General features: G+C 36.7%; 3 protein-coding genes across 6 annotated transcripts; 1 reads left to right on the forward strand and 2 right to left on the reverse strand.

Moving 5' to 3' along the window:
- Window positions 1-621: 621 nt before the first annotated feature.
- On the reverse strand, window positions 622-6,332 carry LOC103331837 (AT-hook motif nuclear-localized protein 7-like). Of its 3 annotated transcripts, none has more exons than XM_089053532.1 (5): window positions 5,196-6,332; window positions 2,811-2,881; window positions 1,974-2,105; window positions 1,489-1,644; window positions 622-842 (listed from the first exon to the last, which is right to left on the reverse strand). In XM_089053532.1, the coding sequence occupies exons 1-5, from the start codon at window positions 5,713-5,715 to the stop codon at window positions 777-779; spliced, it is 945 nt and encodes a 314-aa protein (XP_088909658.1). In that variant the 5' UTR covers window positions 5,716-6,332; the 3' UTR covers window positions 622-776. The 3 variants fall into 3 exon arrangements, with proteins under 3 accessions (XP_088909658.1, XP_088909657.1, XP_088909659.1); XM_089053531.1 differs by lacking the exon at window positions 622-842 and adding an exon at window positions 883-1,216 and having other exon boundaries at window positions 5,196-5,284; XM_089053533.1 differs by lacking the exons at window positions 622-842; window positions 5,196-6,332 and adding exons at window positions 883-1,216; window positions 3,330-3,414.
- Window positions 6,333-8,189: 1,857 nt separating this feature from the next.
- On the reverse strand, window positions 8,190-13,961 carry MAP65-4 (microtubule-associated protein 65-4). 2 transcript variants are annotated; one of them, XM_089053094.1, is made up of 13 exons: window positions 13,822-13,961; window positions 12,897-12,989; window positions 12,538-12,735; window positions 12,168-12,422; window positions 11,543-11,752; window positions 11,279-11,434; window positions 10,984-11,143; window positions 10,592-10,743; window positions 10,179-10,266; window positions 9,756-9,829; window positions 9,561-9,635; window positions 9,197-9,437; window positions 8,190-8,949 (listed from the first exon to the last, which is right to left on the reverse strand). In XM_089053094.1, the coding sequence occupies exons 2-13, from the start codon at window positions 12,969-12,971 to the stop codon at window positions 8,477-8,479; spliced, it is 2,157 nt and encodes a 718-aa protein (XP_088909220.1). In that variant the 5' UTR covers window positions 12,972-12,989; window positions 13,822-13,961; the 3' UTR covers window positions 8,190-8,476. The 2 variants fall into 2 exon arrangements, with proteins under 2 accessions (XP_088909220.1, XP_016649966.2); XM_016794480.2 differs by having other exon boundaries at window positions 13,817-13,958.
- A 5,391-nt stretch (window positions 13,962-19,352) lies between these two features.
- LOC103331798 (uncharacterized) lies at window positions 19,353-21,869 on the forward strand. The gene has a single exon (XM_008234452.2). The coding sequence runs from the start codon at window positions 19,585-19,587 to the stop codon at window positions 21,511-21,513; it is 1,929 nt and encodes a 642-aa protein (XP_008232674.1). The 5' UTR covers window positions 19,353-19,584; the 3' UTR covers window positions 21,514-21,869.
- Window positions 21,870-25,654: the final 3,785 nt, after the last annotated feature.

Genomic DNA, 25,654 nt, shown 5'->3' on the forward strand with positions numbered 1-25,654 from the left:
TTGGTTACTAGTACTAGTGTGTTGCAGAAGAAGAGATTTTGAGAAGGATGAGGCAGACACCTTTTAAGGGTGGTGATGAGCATACACCTTTGATTAATGTGGTAAGCAAAATGCTCCTATAGAAATATAAAGTAAAATCCTATAATTGTAATCTATTAAAATCATAAGTAAAATCCTAAGTTAATAAAATCATAAGTAAAATCATGTAATTGCAATCTATTAAAATCATATAATTACAAATCTGGTTGAAATCCATTACATGAAAATCATGTAATTACAATCTGTTAAAATCTCAATTGAATACACCTCCCCTAAGATTATTTTTAAGTCTTTTCTTACTCAAATTCATTTTCCTATGAAAGACAATTAAGTTCTTTCTTTTTAGTAAACAAAAATTACCAACACTAATAGCATGTTTACTAATCCGTAATTGGATTAGAAAGAATTGAATTGAGAAGGAGTTGGATTGAGGAGAATTAGATTCCAAATTCCTATTAAAGTTGTTTACTAAACCATATGGATTGAGGAAAGTTAGATTCCGAATTCCTATTGAAGTTGTTTACTAAATCATATCGAATTGGGTAGGAGTGGTACTAATTACCAAAATGTCCTGTTGTTGGGTTAAAGTAGCTGGCAAATTTGAAATTTTAAAAATTGTGTAAGGATATAATGGGTAAAAAGATGAATTCTTAATGAGTTAGCTCTCCGGGAATTAAAATACCACCTCCCACACAAGAATTGAATTCCTCCATTCAATTCCTAATTTTGTATGAGCCTCACTTACTTTTCAATTCTTTGATGTGAAGTAAACGCAGAAATCCTCCATAGGTGGAATTCAATTCCTGAATAGAATTCCGATTCATGATTAGTAAACACACCATAAATGAAACTGCAATATTAATTAGATTGTAAAACGGTATTTACTAAAAGGTAGGGCAAATGAAACTAGACTAAATAAAAGTTGAAGAAAAACCATCACAAACCCAGTCATAAATAGGCATATTGGTTCCAATTATTCCTATAACAAATCCCTTTGCTTACAACAGCAACAGGAGGAAAATCAAACTAGTTAACCATCCTAGGAAGCAGGTGCCCGGTTTTCACTTTGGCCAGGAGGCGAAGATCCAAGGTTTGGTTGTGGCTCACCCGAGTTTTGGTTCGTCACCTCCTTTGGTAACACATCTGGCTTGCCAGGTATGAAACTGCCAACAACGACCTGACATGCTCAAAGATAGGAAGGTAAGAGATACGCCCCAGGGTATGGTTTATCAAAGCAAAAGGTATATGTCGATACTTGAAAGCTACATTTTTGTCAGGCCAAACTTCGGTTAATTTTACAATCTACTTGGACACAGTATGCTGGTTATCTTTTATGTGCGTTGTCTAAAAGACCTTAAAAATCTTTCTCACATCCTAACAGGTCCTATCTTGCAGAGGTGTAAAAGGCACGCGCGCACACAAAATAAACAAATATGAGAAAAGCCTCACCTGGACATGACCGGCAGCAATCAAGGATCCACAAACAGCTCCGCCTATACAAGAACCATTAGGACCTGACAGAGAGACACTCAAGCCGCCGCTCATTGTTCCTCGATTGTCGTAGAACATAAACGATCCAGATAAATGAGCTATCTCAAATACACCCTACAAGAAAATTAGCAATAGATCTTAGAAAAACAGAAGTCTCCAATACAAACAAGACGAATTTCCCCACTGCATATTTTAGTACCATCATGATCAAAACAAAATTTCATACTGACTAACCATTGTATCAAAATCCAACCATTGACATTTACCCAAAAAGAAAAATACTTTACCAAAATAGGAATATCAGCTTTCCAGTCAAACCCAGTTAGTGAGTATACATTTGTGCTTACCAATGAATAGGATTTTCATGCTCAAGCAAAGATGTAAAATACACACTCACACACACCCCCCACAATATACATCTTGAAATGGAATGAGTGGCAGACCTCAAGTGTTATACTGCCCTCATCAGTATCAGGTCGACGCAGTCTAACATTGGAAACTGCTCCATTTGCAGATATAATCCAAATGGCTCTTGGCCCTTGTTCAGCTACTGATATAATCTTGAATGTAAGATCCTTAAACCCAAGAAACAAAAGAGAACAAAGAAATAAGAAGGGGGTAAACAACATTAATTTGGTTTGAGATAGAGAAAAACAACCTAGGAAAGCAATAAACATATCAAGTATAAGTATGAATAGAGTTGCATATTGACCAAACACAGTTTTTTAAATTTTCAGAAGCAACTTCTTGTCATCAATTTAGAGTAAGGATTTGAAACAAAAAATACTTGCAAAGAATTTAAAAAGACCTTTTCTTCCAAATAGAACCTCTGAGACCTAGATGAACTTGGTGATTTATTATTAATGTTCTTAAAAGTTTTAGGTGTGGACATCTCTCCAGAGAGCCCAACAAGTGGAACAATTGTTCCCCAAAGTTAAAGTCGTTAGGCTGTGGGCCAACAAATTATTTTAGATTAATGTCTATACATTAAAATATTACTGATATCATCGATCATACTAAATGTAATACTAAAATGCGGAAACCGATACTCAAAAGGCATGGGAACACACACATGGTGGTGACCCACAGACACATAGAATGTTTCTAAATAATGCAGAAACTTTACCGTCACAGTTCTTGCTAATCCTTGCGATACTTTTCTATATTCGGTGAATTTTTATGGATCAACCAGGGTCAAATTCATGTCAAGGACAGATAGTGATCAAACCAGAAGTAGAAATAAGAAAACTCTACAATCAGTAAATGACGCTATATTTTACCTCACCAGGTTCGGCAGTGATGACATGGGGCGTATAATCTGTAGATGGAGTCACGACTACACTCCAGTCCCCTACAAAATAAAAATCATAGAAGACCAAATTCATAATACGAATTAAAAAGAGAATTTTATAATTATTCATCTCCATAATGTTTGCAGTAAAATACGATGGAGTTGCTTTTCATGATCAGTGGGCACAAGATTCTTAGAAATAATCGCAACCGATAAATCACTCTCTTAATCTTGAAAAGAAGCCACTCAAGGTGATGCAAGCAAGACAAAATGGAAAAATTAATATGCACAAAAATTTCAGCTAAGAATTGAGTCTTCCCAAACTTCGTGAGCAACCAACCAAAACTGGACAGACCAATTGGAATTACAACGTAAGAAGAAAACAAGAAAATGTTCCGCAAAGAATTGTCTTTTCCCAATCTTCATGAGCAACAAAACAAAACTAGACAGACCAATTGAAATTACAATTTCAAAAGAAACCAAGAAAAGGAGTGATCATGAATGAAACCTTCAAGATGGGGAACATATGATGTGGACTCATTTGACTCATCTCCCATCTGTTCCACCTCCTCTTCACTGTTCAATGATCCCATTATTTATACTCTGTGTCTAATTCCCTTAAACCCAAAAAATTTGGATTCAAAAGAAACAATTTTTATCTTGTGAGTATGTGAGACAGAACTAAGAAGATGATGAAACGGCACATTTGGGACTGGAACAAGAGGGTCTCTATTTAAATTTGTCGGGAAAAGTACAAAAGGAAACCACCCGTACACAAAAGGAAAACATTATACACAAGGAAACAAAAATATATTAGGGTGGCCAGTTTAGCATGGGGGCTGAATCTAGGGTGGCAATTTTTTACACGAATCAAACTCAAAACGAAGTTGGCTGGTTCGGGTTGGACCATACCTTGACATGAACATGAATATGACAAGAGCTGCTAACATAAATAACAAACAGATTGGGTTTAGTATTGCATCATTCGACACAATTGATTAAATAGGTCATGTTAGGGCTGACTAGTATTTGACAGATATACAGAATGATACGACATAAACACAACCAGTTACACGAATTTCAACCCCCTGGCTGAATGACGGGAGAATGGGTGGTGGGGAGGGGTTTAGATTTGGGGGAAGAGGTTAAAATGAATTACTAAAACTTGATGAGGTTATAGGTTTAGGTTGATGAGGGGCATTGTTGGTACCTTGGGTAGCGAGTGAGGGGTATATAGTGAGCAATAAAGTGGCTAAGAGAAAACTGAGCGCGAAGAAGATGAAATGGAACGGTTGGGATTGGGACAAGAAGATCCTTGTTGAGATCTTTTTGGGGAAACAATACAAAAGGAAAGCTAGATAATGATGATCGGTTTATGGTGGGAGATGAACGATGGGTAAAGGGGGCTGAGGTGAAGGCTTGATGATGGTGTAGATAATAAAGGAAAATAGTCTTTTGTGTGTAGGTGTCGAAATAAGTGGAAAAGCTTATATATCATAGCAATCCAAAAGGAAGAAAGGCATGCTGAGTGGATTTGGGCTATGATTAGCTGCTACACCTCAGATTTTCTGTGAAACAAATTTAGAAGTCCGAAAACTACACTTTGTTACGTAGACTCCACGAAAAACCTCTAGCAGTAGCCTATACAGCAAGAATAACATCCTACAATAGACCAAAGTTTGGCTGACCCTGATAGGAAGGCAATCTGGCAGTCCCATTGTATGCATTAAACAAAGATCTACTAGAGGGTTAGAGTTTGATAATCCCTGAATGAAATATTGAATTTTGTTCAAAATTATTTGGAGGTCAAACAAAAAAAGAAACAGAACTTCTCACAACTCCTATTATACTCTAAAATGCTGATATTCTCCTTGACTAAATCAGGATGAGCATCCTCTGTCGAAAATCATTGCGTCTTTTTAAGATCTAATGCTTTATTCAATTTCTACCGTCTTAGAGTATCTTGTATGTCTCCTTTATATAAAGAACAGGAAGACCAATTTTACCTAATTGAGGCCACTTTTCTATTCATAAACTTCCAAATTTGAACAAGAGCATCCATCCTATAACAAGGTTCCACATAGTATTTTATAGGATGAATTCTATAAAGAACTATACAAACTGAGGACAAGTTCAAAAATCCAAGAGTATTAACACAAAATCTTCTAAGTCTGAGAGGCAGTTCCACTATAAGAAAACAGAACAAACTATTAATGCTGATCAAAAGTGAATCCAAACCATCTAACTTTGCAATCGAGAACTCGTACCACATTTATTATATCTTATTTTTCTCACAAAAGCGCATGATTCTCAAACCCTAACAGCATGCTATAAGATGCAAATTAGTAAATACTGAAATGGTTAAAACACTTACCACCCGATTCCATTACCGGTGCCTCACGCTGCTTGGCATTTGAACCATCAGACCGTCCCCTCCCCCTCCCTCTCCCCCTTCCCCTTCCCCTCCCCCTTCCCCTCCCTCTTCCCCTCACACCCGAAGATAAGTTGCCACCGGTACCTGAAGCAGGTGGTGAACCTGGCATTTGTGACATTGCCATTGTCACCGTCCCGCCGGGGCCATATTTCCTTGGTCTGCCCCGCTTCCTCTTCACAGTAGCCCCATCATCTCCCACATTCGTCTCTGCTACTTTTGCTGGAGGCATTGCTGCAACCTGGGTCGGGTCTTCGTTCTTCGGAGCCCCATGATAAGCCGAGGAAGCTTCAGCTCTTACCACTCTAGCCCCATCAACTCCCACATTCGTCGCTGATACGTCTGCTACAGGCATTCCTGCAACCCGGGTAGGGTTTTCGGCATTCGGAGCCCCATGATAAGCCGATGGAGCTTCAACTCCTCCCACCCTAACTCCTGAACTCATCCCTTCTTCTGCCTCCATGCTTAAACCAGCAATCAACCGAAACCTGAAAACCTATCTGCAACTGCCACAAAGAGGCCATGAAAAAGTAAGAAACAAAAAAACAAATGAAACAAACAGAATGAACAATTCAAAACAAAACCCCAAAGTTCATTTGGGAAGACGATGACTCAATATCTCCTTCGAGCTTTGGCGATCAAAAAACCAGCTGAAACAGAAACCACACTCAAAATTTCGTAAAAAATAAAACAACTGTGTCAAGTCAAAACACTATAATTCCGTCAAAAAAATTGACCAGAAAATGACTTCAGGCCCTACATTTTATAATAAAAATATATAAATGCATATATATATATAATAATAGTAAATACAAAGCTTTTTTTTAATCTTTCCAACATCTAAAACTTTGAACCCACAACAAAAAAGTTTTCATTTTCTTTAAATAAAAATTGGAAAAGACAAGATTTCAGGTGAAAAGTTAGCTTTTTTTTTCTTCAAACATTCAGAGATCAAGAAAACCAATAAAATATTAGTTGAAAAAAATTAGAAAAAATACAGCGAAGATCAAATCATGCAACTCAAAAACTGATGAGCACATACAAAACAAACAAAAAGATCAAAACTTCGAGCACAAAATCTTGAATTAAAAATTCAAAAATGCACCTGACACTTCAATTCTTACTCTCCTTGAGCAATCACTCAAATGCACACTACACTCACACAATGAACAAACAAAATGCTGAAGAAAAAAAAAAAAAAAAAATACACAAGCAAATACGATTAACAGAAAAGAAAACTACTGTTTGGCTTACGAGAAAATAAAAATTTTGAAAACCGCAGCGGGGGTTTTGAGGGAACTGTCCGAATTGTGAAAAGCAAGAGAAAGACAGCGTGAGTGTAAATACTATTTATAATACAAAAATAAGGAAAAAAGGAAAATACCAAGATAAAAATATTTTTTATGTATTTGAGTATTTGTTGCTATTTTGCTAAGTCCAATAAAATAAAATTTAGTGAAGGAAATTTTCACGTCCGGGACAAATTGGATGACAATTGGCTATTATGGTAAATATAATCACAGGGGTGTGCAATCAGAGGAAAGAAAATAAATGCCTTTTTTATTTATTTTTTCCATTTAAAGCTGGGAAGGTGGTCTAAGCAATTGTTTGAGGGGTTGAATTTTTTTTTTCTCTTCAAGAAAAAAAGTTTAACCGTTTAATATGCCCCTGGTTCAGGTTTAAATTACGAAAAAGTCACTGAAAATGTAAAATGCAGATTGGATACCCTGGTGGAGTTGGTGGTGATTACGTCACATGCCGGTGAAGGTGATATATCCGACGGTTAGAATTTATGTGATTGGATACGCTGGATGGCACATGGATATGAGGGACCGAGGAAGCATATGAGCAGTGGAACTGCCAGTGAACTGCTGTTAATAAAACCAGGGGCCTTTTTTCTAAGCCAATTGAATTTTCACTTGGTAAATTAAATGAGTGGAAATAACAATTCTTCTGTTCTTATCATGATTTGGTATGAAAATGTGGCATACTAATAATCTTTTTTATATATATATAAGCAGTCATATAGTTATAAGCGTCAGTTAAAATGGTATAGAAACTTTTTACTAAACGAATCACGTATAAAATGAACATGCAAACTCGTACGTTCATAAACGTTGGTTAAAGTGGTATGGTATCGAAACCTAATACCAATAACCTAAGCATTGGTTAACATGGTATGAAAACTTAAACAACATACAACTCATATGTTCTTAAACATTGGTTAAAATTGTATGGAAACTTAATACCAAACAACTTGGATACATAATGAACCTACAACTCATACGTTCATAAGAATGGTATGGAAATTTAATACCAAACAACTCAGGTACAAAATGAACCTACAACTTGTACATTTATAAGAATGGTATGGAAATTTAATACCAAACAACTAGGGTACAAAATGAACCTACAACTCGAATGTTCATAAGAATGGTATGAAAACTTGATACCAAATGAACCTAAAACTCGTACACTCCTAAGTGTTTGTTAAAATAATATGAAAGCTTAATACAAAACGAATCGGGCATAAACAAACCAACAACTCGTACGTTCTTAAGCATTGGTTATGAAAACTTAATACCAAACAAATCGGGTACAAAACGATATAGAAATTTAATACCAAGGACACAAAACAACATACAACTCATAAATTCATAAGCAGTGGTTAAAATGGTATGGAATTGATAAGGTGAAAATAGAGGTCTTTGTACATGTGTCTGTCATACCATCCTCTACCGTTTAAAATGTCCTTCATATTATTCTCTGTGATGGTAATTTTTTTCCAAAAAAGTGAGTCCCTTATTTGGTAATAAGCTATGATAATGTATGAAAGGGTCGCAAGACATCATTTCTTTTGAAACTAATCAAATTGCGAGGTGTCATGTTAAACTTGATTCTCTATGAAACATGGATATTATTTTGAGCCTAGTCGAATTGGACATTGATATTATTCTCATTTCTCTCCTCACCTTCCATACAAAGTGTATAACAACAGTTTGTTCTTGCCTGATAAAAGTAGCAAAATGGAGCATTTTGGCTACAAGGGCATGTGGTGAAATTCAACTACTTTCTATTCAACAATCTTAAGGCATGAAATACAAAGGCATCACCTTTCTATAAGGAAACATGCCTCCAGGACCCTTCAAAACATAGTGTCAAATTCTTTTCATATTGCAGACCAATAGAGTTTATTCACTTACTACTGAGTTCATACCTAATTGCTAGTTTGTCAAACTTGCATCGTGACGATACGAATTAGCATGAATGAAACCAGCTCTCACCTCCTCAAATGAGTACTCTACAGGTTGACCAGATTTCTCAACCTTGTAAGCACCAGAAGTGAAAGGTGTAGCTGGCGTTGTGGCTGTCAGCATTTGAACCGACATCGTTTTAGGAGTGAGAGGCACCGGAATTGGCATTGTCTTTGGCGTTCTATTCTCTTCATCACCAACGAATACTGGCTTGGAAGGTGTCATGATTGGCATCTCACTGAAAAGATGTGCTGCTTGCATGTTTGTCTTCTGTTGTGTCTTCTGACCCTCTTGGAAATTTGCAATGTTGACCTTAGATGACACTTCAGATAAGACAGGAGAGAGGGGTTTCCGAATCAATGGCGAGTCCAATTCAAGAGCCTTTCCAGCACTGGATGGATGCTTCTTTACTGAATGACCAGAAATCTCTGAGATTCTCCTTCCTGCATTAAATTTATGACGACTCATAAACTGAGGCATACAATGATGTTGAATAAGTTGTGAAAAATGACTTAACAGGATATTTTCATCAGTATGTTTAGCCTAAAACACCTATCCAAAAACCAGTCACACCTATTCCAATCATTGCACAATTTTAGACCCATTTTCATATAATACGAATAGTGCAAGTCTTCTTTTAAATTGAAAGAAAACAACAGCTCAAAGTTCGAAGCTAATGTTGAAAAATACCAGAGGACGGAGCGTCCACTCCACCATATCGCTGGTGAGAGCTACTTCGATTCAGACAGTTACCCTTCTTAGTAGGGTGTACAAGAGGAGTAGCTTTTTCAAAATTTTGGTTTCGAATTAAAGCCCCACCAAGGGAAATTTTTCTATTGGAAGCTTTCTTTCCACTCTTGGATGGACTACGCTTTGAGCCATAAAGTACTTCTTGCTCTGCTAGCACCTGCCCCTGAAATCTTTTCATATCCTAGGATAGAAAAGCAATATAAGAACTGGTTGAAGAGGAGCATGCTTTCAAATATATATATATATATATATATATATATATAATATCTAATTAAGACTCATGGAATAGGAGAAAGGTTCATACTCTCTGTCTTTGCTTTTCTTGCTCTTTCTCCTGCCTTAGGGTGCTGTACTCTGTGAGCATTGATAAAATTCGGCCCTACACAACACAACATATATCATGGAAAACAATTTTGATAATCAACAGAAATGTGGATACGACCAACATATGGTTGGATAAAACTTCACCAAATCAAGGTTTGACGTAGATATTACTTACACCATCATATAAGAATTCAAGTCCTCTTTCTCTTTCCCAAGCCGTGGTTTTTGAAGTCAATGCTTCCACCAGTCCTGCTCCACATACAATTCAAAACAAAGAAACTTACAAAATAGAGCAAAAGGAAAAATGGTAGAATTTTTTAATTTTCCATAACACATAACTGTATCTCTTGCACTGCCATACCCTTCCTCGTTCATGGTAGTAGATTAATACTAATAGCTGCATGTAAGGAATTCTCATTCATTCCCTCTATATTGCTATGTGAGTGGGTCATGTGCCATGAAACAACTGGTATTTTGATACACAATTGGAAAGGCATACAAGATTTCAACTCAAACACATACATCATTCCTTGTCTCCAAACTGTAATTTAAATGAATCACAAACTAATTACAACAGGTCATCAAAACGAGTTTTTACCAGGAATTTTGTTCACCAGGGCACGAGCTTTCTCTGCACGTTTCAAAGTAAGATGGGCACCTCGTCCTGCATTATAGCGATTATCATCCTGAAATCCCACAATACATTGGGGGAATGAAGTGAGATGGGGAAAAAATGAGCTACATCATCCATCTATCCATAAGCATTGTCCTTGTTCAAGAACTCAATACGTGATAGAGGCCAAGTTAATGCATTTACAGGCACTACATTATCCTGAATCTTTCATCATTATTCCTTGGTAAAGAATTCCCCTCATGGGAAATATATGGTGAAATTAAAAAGTATTTCTTTGATTAATCAGGAAATATTTTTTTTTCATAACTGAAATAGAAAGGGCAATCCAAATGGTAGATGGAAAAACAGATTGTTCCAGAGAGAATAGAATGTTCAACCCTGTTGTACTCCTCTAGCCAGCATTCTTCTTGACATGCGGCCAACCACTTCTCAAACTTTTCTAGTATTTCTTTCCTGCTTAAAGCTTCCTCTTTAGCCCTAGTGATTTGGAGCTCAATTTGCTCCAACAGACATGCAGGATCCACAGTTCCTGAAAAACGCTAAAAGCTAATTAGGGGTCTTTGAATTTTCTTCTGCCATTTATAAATCAAATCGTAAGACTTCCACAAGAAAGGACATTCCTTAGACATCAGAAATTTATAATTCAGTGTGCTACCAAATGACTTTGATAAGGTTGTACTTCACCGTTAATAGGATGGCATTGCTAATAATTGTTGTAGTGATAAATAAACAGAAATATCAAGGGTAATAACAAAAGAAAAGAAATTACCAGACTCTAAAGCTTCATTTGAGTATTCCATTGCACTCAATATTTCTGTGACCATGTGAGACTGCCTGCATATCTCCTCTAGTTCCAGCCTCTTTTTCTGAAAAATCTCTTTCAGTTTACTTGATTTGAGTTGCTGCAACCTTGACACTTCTTCCTCAACCTGCAGAAAGAAAGTTCGTAAATTTAGCCAAACATATTTCAGCTCCCCACAAGAACTTTGCAACAGAATAGATAGAAAATGCATAACAAAATATTTCCAGCTCGAAGTGCTCTAAATTAAAAATGACATACTCACATGATTTAGAAAATCTGTAGAAAGCATGTTAGGCTCAGTGATTTCGGATTCTGAAGCAGCTATATGCCTAGTTACATTCTGAAATTTAGTTTGCTGCTCTATGGGTGTATCCATCAGATTCCACATCTCCAAAAGGGCACTTACATGATTTTGAAGCTATTGTAAATGCAAGGGTTAGAAAGGCTAACAGAAGGTAAGAGTGATAATAAAAATACAGGTTGTGCAAAATGAAAAATACAAGAACTGCCTTACTGCCATACTTACCATCTGCCATCTCTGTATCTTGACCTTTCTCAGCCTTTGTATCAAATTAGCCAAACTATCTACTGTGTTATTGGTTACATCTTTTTCTCCCTCAGAATCGTCCAAGGTGGGGTGGATTTCATGAATTGTGTGCTTAAAATCCATACCAAGAACCAAGCACAGTGAGTTTAGTATGTTCCGGTGGTCCATTACCAGATTCACACGGTTTCTCTGCAGGTGATATGAATAAACAAAAAAATAGTCAAATGACTCTGCAACTTCATTCTGAGGAAAAAGATCCAATCACTTCACATCTGAGTTTATCATCACAAAATCATCAAGGAAGTTGTGATAGATTGCACTAGACCAAACTCCATAGAAAAATGCCTCTTATTTTTTATGAGTGGTGATTTATTTTTTATAATCTTCATCGTTACTCAGACACTGGTTTCCCTCAAATATTTCATCAGTACACCTCACCTAGCTTTCCCTGAATTACTACTAAATCTCAGCATAACCACTGGTTTTTTCATGAAATAATTCAATAAACAAAAATGCAATGCAGAACCACTTCCAGCTACGCATGGATTCACCAGTAGTGGCAACAAGAGTAAATGTGTTATAGAATTTAAGGAGGAAACAAAACCTTCTCATCTTGATAGTCAAGCAACTGTCTACGCAGTTCTTCTAGCCTCTTCAAGGACAAGTCGGTCTCTTCCACCACCATTTTGTACAGACTATCCTCTGTAAATCTGCATATTTGAATCGAGATTTTCTGTAATTGATCTAAGACAACAAAGAATTCGTCCCTTCTTTCAACTTTCCGCATCTTCATGTTCTCCAGTTGTGGGATAATGGTTTCAAGCTTTTTCTTCAAACTTCCACTGGCATTTTGATCAAACTGTGGACAAGAAAAAATATGTAAAGGTCCCCAACCAACTCAAATTTCTTCTTCGAAACGGAGAAAAGAGAGCAGAAATGCACAGGATCATGTCTTTAGTCTAGAGAAGACTTACATGTGGTGGTTGTTCACCCAATGCAGAACATATGTCTACAAGCTCTGCTTCATAACTAGCAATTTCTTGCTGCAGTAGAGCTTTACACTTTTTGGCGTCATCAACTTTGGTCCTAAATACCTCCATACACTCTTGTTCGATTGTTAGAATAATTGTATCCCTTTCGACATCAGGCACTCCAACTTCATCCCATATTTTCTGATTTCAAAAATATCAAAGTGAAGAAAAACACAAAAATAGAAATTCTACCATCTGAATACCAAATAATGTCTAACAAAGTTGAACTTGAAAAACAAAGAGAAGCATAAAATGTTATTCATAATTAAATTGCTCTTATTATAAAGGGAATTTAGGAAAACCTGCAGTTCCTGCAGCAAAAACTCAAACTTTGTTTCCAAATGCACAAACTGATTACTGCTACGCTGATTGAACATGGTGAAGCAACAACCTCACTGTAAATGGCAAAAAAATATGAGAATTCACAGCCAAACTAACAGTGTTTCTAATCAATCATCCAGTTATAAAAAGAAGAAAAATCCGGAAAACAAATACAAAATAAAAATACAGGACCTATTGAGTGTGCTTTTTGCAGCTTTCAAATGACCAAAAACACATTAACATTTGACAAGGGTGTTCAGAATCCAATCCAATCCAATCCAATTTAATCGGTTCAATGACGGATCTCTAAATTCAAAAACCTACATGATTAGTTCATATGACGGTTTTCTTCATGAGTAAATCCAATGTAATTGGTTTCCAATCCTCTTTGGTCTTACAGACATTTGAAATTATGAGTAAATCGTTTGATAAAATTAAGTTTGGCACATTTTATAACCAATACATTTTTCTTCAGCAACCAATCTTCATTAACACACCAAAAAAAAAACATCTTCATTTCACGTCTAATTACAATTACATCATAACTTTTAATTGAAAATTTATGAAAATTCCAAACAGCGCGCATAAACAGATAAGCATAAAATGACATGTAATAAGCCCAGAAACTCAAATGACACGTCAACGCAACTGACAGGTAAGCAAGCACAAAGGCAAATAGTAAGAACGGGTGACAATTTTCCATCCATCTTTTGTTTGTTTCCCTAGAAACTACCAGAAATAGAAATACATAGAATCCAATCACAGCTTTTGCTTCAAAAAAAGAAACGAAAATACAAATTAAGTCATTGCACTGAATTTGAGAGAGTGGAGTGTTGACAAGTCATGCATTTTCCGGCCAGTTTTCTGGGGAAACAAACAGAGCACAAGGAAGAAAACGGACCTTACCGCTGTGGAACTTTCCAGTCGGTCCGATAAGATTTAAGAATGGCTCCAAGAAAATGCAAATGCGAAGCCCTAACAAGTGTGAAGCGTTCGTCTGAGTGTAACGCTTGAATTTTCGGCTGAGAGCGCGAGTTTCGCGTGCGAGAGAAGGAAGGAACGGAGCGTTATATTGGGAAGAGCAAAAGCAAATGGTAGGGTCTGGTTTCTAGACGTCGTCGTTTCGTGTTGTCCCGGCTGACGTGGCGTAACGGAGGATGTACTGATCGAAGAGGAGCGTTGGGGGACTGATTAAAAGGTAGTGGATTTGATCATTTGATGGATGGTATTGCTGCTGTCTTCATTAGTGGGATTGCATGGGATTCGTGGAACTAAATTTGGGCCCAAAAAGGAGTATATTTGAATTTCAAATTTTACAATTATTACAATGGCTTTGCTGCAAATTATTATTTATTAATTGAAAACGAAGAAAAGAAAAAGGAAAAAGTCACTCGAACTTGAAATTTCTTTCGACATTGAAATAAGAAATACTATTTTTATTATCTCGTAACTGTGCCGAATTTAAATCATAGCTTCTATTTATATTTCTCTATTTCAAAACAATATCCAATTCGTAATGGAAAATCTAGTAGCATATTGTGTCTTTCTAATAACCGGTCCCAAAAAATTTAACTTGTAATGAAAGGCACACGTAGATAAATTCTAAAATGTTGTTTTTAAAAATATTCAAACACCCAACTTTGAGACTCCGGTGAAACTTGGAACTCGGATAGAGTCAAGACATGTGTCATAAACTCCAAGCTCGATTTGAGATTCGAGAATCATGACCGTAGACCAAGCACCCTAACTCTAGACCAGGTACATGCGACAACGAACCTAGACCCAATATTTAACACTCATAACCGAGCCAAAAACTTGAGGATAGGAGTCGAGATGCCAAAACTACGACTCAATACTTCTGAGACCAAACTCCATACCACATACCATGGACCCATAACCTAAACATTTTCATATCTTTTGGAACGAAAACCATTTTTGTATTTAATACCAAGAGTGTTGTTAAATATTGAAAATATTGATAATACAATTCATACTATAATCCCATGACATCAATCATTAATAATGCATATGTGGGTTAGGCAAGTTGGTTATGGTAATGAGCCCACCTCATTGCAAATCCCCTTATAAATTAGATGAATTTAGAGTAATATAAACTATGGCTTGTGTATAATAGAATAAAAAATCATTAATCACCGATGAAAACAAACCAATATGAGCGGATTAATTAAGTTGTAGCACACAAAAAGTAAAATTTTATAACAAAACCAAACTAACCGCAATTTACAATTCGGTGGCCAATTTGGCTTCTTTAGAAACATAGGAAGAAGAAGAAAAAAACTAATGGCAAAGTGACCTGAGGCGGAAGGGCACGTGCTTCGTCCTTTAGATTTTTCTCGCAAGAAATGTTTTGAGAAAATTACCTAAATACCCCAGAAACCCTAATCGCCCCATCATTTCGTTTTCCTTTCCTATATATATGTATTTCCTTTTCTCATTTTCAAAACAAGTAGACCTTTCGGCTTTTCTAGATTTTCTCTCAATCTATCGCCGTCTCACTTTCAGATCTATGAATCTCTCAATCTCGAATTTTTTCCTCCACCCTCTCATTCCTTCGATCTCACTAAGATAAGGTACGAAACTTCGAATTGTATACAGTATTTGAATGAATGATTTCATTAAATTAGATTTATTGAGGATTATTAATGTACAATAATTGAATCTATATTGATTGTGTATAGATCTAGTGATTTATTTTCCTTAGTTTGAGTTGCATATATTTGTTAGATTGGGGTGTGGTGGATGATTTGAGATTTGCTTCAATTTTGTTTGAATATTTGTTTTTGAAATTTGAGTTGACTTGAGTGTTACTACATGAAGTGCTTTGTCACAAGTATATTATAAACAAAATTTTATGTTTTTTGCATATTTGTGCTTTTGTGACCTTCAATTCCAATTTGTGTTTTTTTCCAAACACTACATCGATTTTGGCACTTGTATGCTAAAACTCACCCTAAATAGGGATTTGAAATTCTATTTGGTTCATGATTTGATTGTGAGTGATTTTTACATGTTAAAAATTAGGAATTTTATGTGCAAAATAGGTAAAAACTGGAATTTATAAAATTACAACAAAATGTTTCACCATAAATGAGAGGAAATGAAGGACATTTTAGATTTGGAATAATGGTGGATTGCTTGGGTAATTGTCATTCTATCATACTTTTTTTTCCTATGCGTGGGAGAAAGATTCAAACTTGAGACTTGTCAACATTGAAATTTGTTCGCAAATTCATTTTTTTGGGAATGAAATTCCCATGTATGATCCCACGAGATGGGAATAGAGGATGTTCATTCCCATGTTTGGAAATACTAGGAAATGTCATATTCTCACATTCTCATGTTTGGTTTGTGTAGTATTAGGAATTAAAAGTTGTTTATGGCTCGTTTGGGAATGATTTTGGATAGGCCAATAATCACTTATATGGAGAAGATTCTCCATATAATCATTATCATGTGTTTCTCCATAAAATCACTTAAAATCACTTAAAGTGATTATATGAAGAAGTACATTGGAGATGCTTCTCCCTAAAAGTGATTATGGCCTATCTATAATTACTCACAAACGAGCCCTTAGTTTTTCAACAATACCCTTGATTTTTTATTATTAAAAGTTATTAATATGAAAAACATTTAAAGGTAAAAAATAGTATTTAAAAAGAGTATTGCTATTTCCACCCATGTCCTATTTCCCCACCCACCTTATCTTTAAAATTTTAAAGACAAATTTACCCCTTTGTAAAATGACTTTTGAGAACTAGGAAAAAAACCTCAACTCATAACCCACCAATTCTTTAAAAATAATTTTAAATTTTAAAAGCAAAAATAAAAATCACGTAGTCCAACAACCCCTCTCCCTCTCTCACCCAGCCACCTTCTCCGACCCACCTCTCTCCCTCTTCTTTTTTCTCTATTTCCTTCTTGTACAGCAAATCCACCCTTATTTTAATTCAAAATATTAAATTCGCAAAATATTGAAATTCACTTCATCATTAGTTTATCCCATTCAACAATACAAACAACTCCAAATTCAGAACAAAACTCAATTCAATTCATCATAAACTCATCCAATTTCACATCCTAAACAAACCTAAATGCCCCATTTGGTTGGCGAAAAAGATTTGATGGAAAATAATTTCTCATGTTTTTCCCAAGGGATAGAAAATGAAAGATTCATTTCCATGTTTAGTAATGCTGGGAAAGTAACCAGGAAATACCACTTTATTTCCTTTCACATGTTTGGTTTGCATAAGAATGTAAACCAAAGTTTGTTTAATTTTCCAATCATACCCACATAAAATCAAATAAAAAAATTATGCATTTAATGCTATATTATAATTCTAAATTGTTATTGAGGACAAAATAGTCATGAAAAATGTGCATTTAATGTTGGCTCATTTCCCAAACTTTCCCAGAATGAAGGAAAATAAAACCTGAGAGGGGATGAGAGCTCCACTTTCCCCATACTCTCCCATTCGTCAGGCAACCATTTCTCATGCATGGACTTACCAAACACAAGAAAGTAATTGGTTTCTCATCCCTAAGCCTCATTTCCCACGTACTAAACAGGGCCAAAGGTAATGGATAAAAATTTAGAGCGATTATTTAGAAGCAAAGTCAATGTTAGTGGCAGACATGCCCATACATCCCAGGCCCTGTGAACCCAACTTGATCCTTCGCATTCCTCTTGCCATTTTGCTATCCGTAATTTTGTGTGTTGTCACTATCTTGGGGCAAGTCGCCTTGTAGCTACAAGGAAAATTGAGAGAGTTCTATAAAGATTGGGAAGGGGCTAGTGGATGTTAGGTGTGTATTGGCTATGGGGAGGAGCCTCATGAACCATATGTGTTTCAATTAATAATTAAAAGGTATTTTATGAATATTGGTGGGTGAAAAGATAGGATTGTGTTTTTTCTAATTTACATGATGGGTGAGAAATAGGTGGGGAAATAGGAATGGGGGTGAAAATAATAGCACTAAGTTAGTCCAAAAATTTGCATTAAATGCTTTCCTATGTGGGGGAAAAAGTTTCCCAAGGTAAGCATGGGAAGTTCATCATACCCATGAGTTAGATATTGTATTCCCAAAAATGCATTTACCAAACATGGGAATGTAATTTTATATCCATTCCTAAAAGCATCCACAATGATGCTCTCTATTTCTTAGCTAAAATTTAGCTAAAAATATAACATCATCCACAATGGGCTCCCTAAACCACCTCCTTAGACAAATTTTAGGGAGGAATCGTAAAAATGCAACTCCAACCACGCTCCTATCCACCTCCTAAAATAGGAGTCCTCTAGAGCTCTAAATCGATAAGAGAGAAAGGACTCATAGTGGCTCCCTATAATTTAATGTTGTTTTATTTAATGAGTATTTCAAATCTGTATTTAATGTTAACTATTTTTTATTTTATTTTTTTAATAGATATGGACCAATCAAAAAAGAGTTATAGCATTTATGACTCTCCAAATTAGGGAGTATGGTTAAAGTTAAATTTTTTTAGAGAGCTCCTAAAATAGCTTTCTTAGCTAAAATTGGCTAAGAATATAAGAAAGCTATTTTAGGAGCTCTCTAAAAAAATTCAATTCTAACCATACTCCTTATTTTGGAGAGTCATAAATGATATAACTCTTTTTTTATTGGTCAATCTCTATTAAAAAATAAAATAAAAAATAATTAGCATTAAATAAAGGTTTGAAATACTCATTAAATAAAGTAGCATTAAATTATAGGAAGTCACTAAGAGTCCTTTCTATCTCCTCAGATTTAGGAGCTTCTAAGACTCTATTTTAGGATGTGGATAGAGAGCGTGGTTGTATATTTTATAATTCCTCCTAAAATTTGTCTAAGGAGGTGGTTTAGGGAGTTCATTGAGGATGCTCTAAGCTCATAAAACTTTAAATAAACAGCTTCGTGATATACACATTGTGAGCCAATTAAATTAAGATTTTGAAGAAATTTGGTTTGAATACATTATTCTCTTATCATTTTGTATTTACTTAGAGTTGCACAAAGTAGTTGTCCCTAATCTTCATATCAACATGACACATAAGGAGTAAGGATGAAAACAACCATTGCAGAAGAAACCCCTTAAGCTTTTACAATGCTAAGCTAAGAGGTACCAACATTTTCCCTCTCTCATCTTGCTTGCGTTGTAGCTCAATCCTTGTTTTGTTTGTCTCTTGGTGTGTGAAGTCGGTTAACCCAAAAAAGCCTTCAAACGCTGAAACTGCTCTGAAGAATTAAAGAAAAAAACAATTAAACAACAGAGAGAAGACAAACCAATCAACGTAATAAATATTTAAACTTTAAAAAGAACCCAAAAATTTTAATTTTAAAAAAAAGAAAAGAAAAAAAAAGAAGAGAAAAAGTAGGAGAGAGAAAGATAGAGATAGAGAGAGAGAGACAGTGAGGCATATAGAGGGGTCCTGGGGATGAGACTTTGAGGAGACAAACCCTCTGTGCCCCCAAATTTGTCAGGAAAGAGAAAAACAACCCAAAACATCACCAAAATCAACAACAACAACAAAACCTTTCAGAAGAAAAAAAGAAAAAAAAAGAAAAACAGAGAGAAGCAAAAAAAACAGTAGAGAGGAGGAGAGAGTAAAATAGTATTGTCCTCTTTCTTCTTCTTCTTCAATCAATCCCATGAATCCTCACAAGACAGAAGATCTCTTCCACCATCATTTCCATCACCACCATCACCACCACCATGATCTGGGGCCACCACCTTCCCAGATCATGCAATCTCCGCCGTCCATTTCCCTCAACCCCGACGACGTCGTCCTCGACGACCCCGTCTTCCCCCCTCTCCCCGAAATCGACCTCTTCCGCTCATCCTCCTCCTCCCCTTCTCACTCCTCCGACGAAAACGACGACGTCCCAAACCCTAACCCCAACCGCCCCGACCCCAACTCCGACCCGAAATCCCAACCCTTTTACATCTCCCCGGAACCCCACATCTCGACCCAGTTCTACACCTTCAACCCGGAGTCCCATTCCCTCATGATCAAGTGCCTTCTCGAGGGCCGCCTCGCCAACCCGGCCGAGATCCGGGCCGCCACGCCCCGACCCGTTCTCAAGTCCTGGCGGGTCGTCTGGAAGGACCGCAACGAGGACACCGCTTACGTCACCGCATGGAAGCGCATCCAGGACAAGCTCGCCGCCCATGTCGACCAAAACGGTAACGAATTCTTGTGTTTCAAGAACAACAACCAGCAATTCGTTTCGCACATTAATCAGTGGCAGGACATTGTTATGAGTTTTCATAGCGACACTGACTTAAAACACTTGGCGTTGAAGGAAACCATTGATAGGATTAAGCAGGTTTGGACTGTAGGTGCTAAGTTTTATGGCATTCCTGAGAGTTACATTAGGGTTTGTGTTGCTGCTTGCCCTGTGTGCTCCTCGGAGAATTCAGGCCTCTCCGGGAGGAGCAAAAGGCGGCGTTTTGAGTATACTGAGTCCTTTGATGTGCCTGCTAAAGAGGTGCCCACTAGGCTTCAGCAATTGGCTGCTAAGCATAAGGTGGTGTTGTGTATAAGGCAGAAGTATATTAGGTACAAGCCCTTTATGGCTGAGGTTAAGGACTATGCTTGTCATAGGGCAGGGGAGCCTGCAGCTAAGAAGTCGAAGATTTTGAAGAGGGAGCCCTATGCTTCTAAAAGATGTGGCTGCGGGTTTCGAATTAGGGCCATTGTTCCAATTGCGAATTACAATGAGAAGGACAAGACTTTTGTGTATCAGGAAGAGGGGATGGCGGTGTTTAAGCTGTATGCTGTGCATTCGGGGCATGAGCCAGGTCCGTTGGATGGGAATGCAAGGATTATGCATCGGGTTGTGGGGCACAAAGGTGGGCTTTTGATGGATCAGGATACTGTGTACGGTGTGAGTGAGGAATTGGACAATGATGGGTTTGGGCTGTTGGGGAAGGATGAAGGGGACATGCAGTTTTTGGTTTTGCAGCAGGTTCAGGAATTGAGAGCTGAAGTTGGGCAGTTGGAAGAGAAAATTGTGAAATTGCCGCAAGAGCTTTTGGGTTCAGTGTCTCGAGATTTGTTTGATCTTGTGAATAAAGTTAGACAAATAGGAGAGGAGAGTTCGAAGCCAATGGATTTGCTACCGGACAAGACGCTTGCAGATGATATTTTGGTCGGGGATAATGATTTGGCACATTGGAGTGATCACCATCACGAACGTTTATATGGAGATGGCAAGGACGCTGATTTGATCGAGGATGATGAAGACAGTTTTGGGCGAACTCTTGGGGATGCTGTCCCCTGGGAACAGCTGAGGGCAGACTGTAGGAGTCCGAAGGATCTGATAGGTGACCCTTGCAAGCCAGAAAAGTGGTTGAGATGCAGTGACTTTGATGAGAAGAGCATCCTTAATTGCGAGGATACTAAACTAACCAAGTCCTTAAGACATGATGAGGGTATAGCAGGAGATGTAGGTCTTGTTGGTATACAGGTTGATAGCTTCTATCAAGGGAGTTCTAAATGGTTTGATTCTCCTTGTGGATTGGACCCAGGTGCAGATTGTGGGGATAGTGCATTCAGAAATGGGGAGATTGTTTAGTCTCTTGAAGAGCTGGTTAAGCCTTTCTAACATAGTTATGGGTGTATATTGTCCCTTTCTCAAGCCGGAAGTGGGTTGTACATGTATGTATACAGAAGACTGGAGCCTCAGACAGACTTGTAGGTTCCTTTACCTTGTGTTGCTTGTAAAGTATAGCCAATTGGGCTTCTCTGCACATAACTTATTCAGAACTATTTGTTAACCATGTTCTGGGCATTCAGAATTTTCAGATTGGTTCGTTTTTACAATGCATATTGGCTGTTGTTGAAATTTCTCTATACCCTGTGTAATCGTTTTTCAACTTCTGTTATAGGATTTTTTGCTTTTTGCAATGTACCTTGGCTTTCTCTTTTTTAGTGCTTCTTTATAGTCCCCTAAATTCTGAAAGAACTCTACATACTGCACCTGTATGTTCCACGCATTTAAACACTTTCACTTTGTGCAAGTTTGCTAATTTGTGTGATTTATTATGAAGGTTATACAGCTGTAATTTCCTTGTATCAAATTGGATGGAAGATATAGGTGCTCCCTTCTGCGATGTATCAATTATACTGACAATTTTGCAACTTTGTGGTTTTCAATCCGAAATTTCATATATTTTGTGGAATGGTTTGAATATATTCTGGAACTTGTTTAGTGCTGGAAAGTGGTTCTGCATGGTTCTTGATCATTTAAATGGTGTTCTTTTTGTTTGCTGATTTTGTCAGGTATTTACATACATACCTTCGTCACACTCCCTTTGTATGCATCATATATTTATCTGCTAATTGCCCCATGGATGATGGCCCTCAGTTTCTGATGGTCCACTGTGCCTCCATATAGGAAATGGGAAATTTAATGAATCTACCAGCTTACCTACTCTCGACTAGACAAATCATACATGAAAATCTTGCTATGATTGGTAAGAGAGAACTTGAATTTTCTTGCCCCCAACACGCTTAATCTGCGTATTAAGTATTATGTGATTGAAATATGGGATTTCTGTTTGCGAATTGGTTATACAGTGTGACATTCCATGCATTCCTTATCTGCCTCTGTTCTATGGTTTGCTAGTATATGAGGATTTGAAGATGTTTGGTCTTCGAGAGAGTGAAGTGATAGCTGCTTATGAAGAGTTGTCCTAACTATGATCCTGGAGATTTATAGTGCAGATATTGAGTTCCTATGCAAATTGGTATGTTTATCACTTCATGTAGGTTCCATATTTGGTTATTATTTTTCCTTTTTGTCCTGTGGTAGAAATTAGAATGTGGGATTGGCCACGCATGCTCTGCCAAGGTACATAGATAACATGTTGGCAACCAGAATGAGATCGCCTTTGTGGTTTGGCATCTACAGAAAGATGAAACTCTGACTCTTAAAATCATCATACATGAATATCTAGAGTAACAGGCTAGCTGTTCTGGAATTACCAGTAAGTTTTCATTTGGTTAGGGCAACACTTCTCTGTTTTTCTGGGCATGATGAATGGCAGGTGATTTCATTTGCTACTAGAAATTTTGCCACAATTTGAGTGGACTGGTCTGGACTGGACTGGACTTGGACTATGCTTCCATCATTGTCCTTTCTATAAATATTTATTTATTTGGTCAACAACGGTTTTCTTGAAGGAACTTTGAATACCTTGTTTTTAGCAAAATTTTCAGTGAGCAGGTTAAAGAAAGGTGGAAGTTAAGTTACTAATGGTAATTAAATATTAGGGTGCACATGGGATGAGCTCTACAACTTCATGCGTTTTGAAATATATCTCTGTTTGTGTATAGATTTGGGCCACCACATATGCAAACATGCTAAAGGTTGTAACGGTTGAACAGAGCTCTGCAAAACCTTTTCATTTTGGTAGTCTATTTTGTATAGGGCATTGACAGTCAAGGTAGAACCTGCTTTTATGCGTAACTTTTGCTAGTTCAGTCGTCCACTCGTGCGTTTCAAATTTGTCTGCCGATGAAGCAGTTTAAGCGTGTGTGTCAAATCTGGCTGTTGATGAAGCGGTTTATTTGCGTATGTCAAATCTGACTGTGATGGATTGTGAACGCTAAAAGCATCTTGAGAATCATATCAACATTTTTATTATTTAAAGATCAGCATAGATTAATATTGGGTTAGAATCTAGTTGCTGTCTTGTCATCGACGAAGACAGCTGGTTTTGATGGTTTTGGCCCTTTTTGGGGTTTTTCTGACGATGACTTTGAGTTGATGGTGCCAACATTTTATTTAGTCTTGGATGCAGGATTAAGCGTGTGATGTTTATACATGGTGGCTTTGACTTCAAAGCAGGTTGAATTCTAGTTGGTTCACCCCATAGGGATGAAGAGATATATGCGAAGGTAAATTCCTGTTTCTGTGGATTTGATAATCTGATTCGATCATCATAGTCAACATTTGAGGTTTGCCTCACTTTTAATGGCTGAGTAAGTAAGAGGATTTCAATTTTTTAGTCATCAATAAACCTCATATTTTTATTTATCATTTCGTTTACAACATAACCCAAAACTCAACAATCCATATAACAAAACCCAAAACCAAGTCCATAGATTCTATCCATCCCAATATAAACCCAAAACTAAGTCAATGAATTCTATTCATCCCAATACATAACCCTTTGAAGCATTTGGAGCAGCTTCTTGACTCATAGCTTGCTCGTAGCTTGACTCGTAAGCAAGTACGAAGAAACTCGAAGGGAGAATCAAAACATATGTTTCTCTTGAGAGTCATAAAGACCTACTGAGATCCAAAGTTTGGTGAAACACGGTCCTGAAACCAGCTACAACTTCTTGCAATGCTTCACCAAAGCTTTCCACCACTTTCTTTGGTTTCATATTTTGCCAATTCTGAAGTGGTAGCATGTAGCATGTTCTCAAGAAACCAGAAGAAACCCAGTTCACAGGGACCAATTTGCGGCTAACATGTGTGCCAGCTAAATCAATCCCCATGGATGTGATTCCTTCTGCTTATGGTTCTGTTCTCCCTATTCTGGTGAATCACTAATTCGATATTGTCAAGTCCATGCTAGACTCTACAGTTCTAGCATCATCTTCCCCTTCATCTTCGCCTTCATCATTTTCCCCTTCATCTTCGCCTTCAGACCGCTGATGAAATACATTCACCATCATCTCTCTATCTCTCTTACAGAGGAACCCAAATATTTAATCAGAAATGAATTAGAACTGGAGATGGCGGAATGCTTGATGCTTAGGTTATTTTTATAGTTGAGCTGCAGGGTTCTAGCAGGGTTATTTTGAAAATAAAAAGGGTTGTTCTGTAATTTTCTGGCCAGAGAAAATACTAGGTGCTGTTTGTTGGCAAATGCATGCATGATCCCGGAATTATCTTGCTTTCTTTTTTGGTCGGTTATTACCTGCCTACAAACCTCAAATTAATATTTTACTTTAATCTAATTTAAACTACGAGAAAGAGGATTCAAACTCCAGTGCAGACTGAGAAACGCATTTTCTCTAACTAACTTGACTAAACCCATGTCTGCAATTTCATATCCAACTTTAGATATTGTATCTAGTCATCTCAAGTTGAAGTGAAACACTTTGTATCTAAAAATTTTGTCATTCCTCCAATCATTTTTGGGGAATTCATATTCATACTCTTATGTTATTTTATCCAAATGAGTGTCGAAATTTTAACAACAATTAATATCATATCCGGACATAGATTATCTAGTCATCCCAAATTCAACTGAAATACATTGTTTCTCATATTTTTAGTATTCTCCAAAAAGGTAAAGCTTATTTTGGAAATTCAAATCTATGAGTTTTTAACAGCAACTAATTTCATATCCAACTTTTTACCTTATTTTGGAAATTCAAATATGAGTTTTTAAGAGCAATTCATTTCATATACAACTTAGATATATTGTATCTAGTCATTCCAATTTCAATTTATATACATTGTATATCTAATATTTTATGATTCTTCCAATTAATTTAAAGCTTATTTTAAATTTAAATCTAAGAGTTTTTAACATCAATTAATTTCATATCCAACTTAGATATATTGTATCTAGTCATTCCAAATTCAACTTATATACATTGTATATCTAAAAAATTTATGACTCTTCCAATTAATTTAAAGCTTATTTTGGAAATTCAAATATATGAGTTTTTAACATCAATTAATTTCATATCTA

The sequence above is a fragment of the Prunus mume genome, linkage group LG5 (genome assembly GCF_029339155.1).
Source record: "Prunus mume cultivar Tortuosa linkage group LG5, ASM2933915v1, whole genome shotgun sequence".
Classification (NCBI taxonomy): Eukaryota; Viridiplantae; Streptophyta; class Magnoliopsida; order Rosales; family Rosaceae; genus Prunus; species Prunus mume.

Coding starts and splice junctions, on each gene's coding strand:
- LOC103331837 (XM_089053532.1), bottom strand. CDS start 5,715: ATGGAGGCAGAAGAAGGGATGAGTTCAGGAGTTAGGGTGGGAGGAGTT. Junction 2,106..2,810: donor TCACTGCCGAACCTGGTGAG/GTAAAATATAGC, acceptor CTTGGGTTTAAG/GATCTTACATTCAAGATTAT. Junction 843..1,488: donor TTGCTGCCGGTCATGTCCAG/GTGAGGCTTTTC, acceptor AATTCTATTCAG/GAATTGAATTCCACCTATGG.
- MAP65-4 (XM_089053094.1), bottom strand. CDS start 12,971: ATGTTCAATCAGCGTAGCAGTAATCAGTTTGTGCATTTGGAAACAAAG. Junction 11,435..11,542: donor AGATACAGAGATGGCAGATG/GTAAGTATGGCA, acceptor CATTTACAATAG/CTTCAAAATCATGTAAGTGC. Junction 9,438..9,560: donor AAGAAAAGCAAAGACAGAGA/GTATGAACCTTT, acceptor TTTCTATCCTAG/GATATGAAAAGATTTCAGGG.
- LOC103331798 (XM_008234452.2), top strand. CDS start 19,585: ATGAATCCTCACAAGACAGAAGATCTCTTCCACCATCATTTCCATCAC.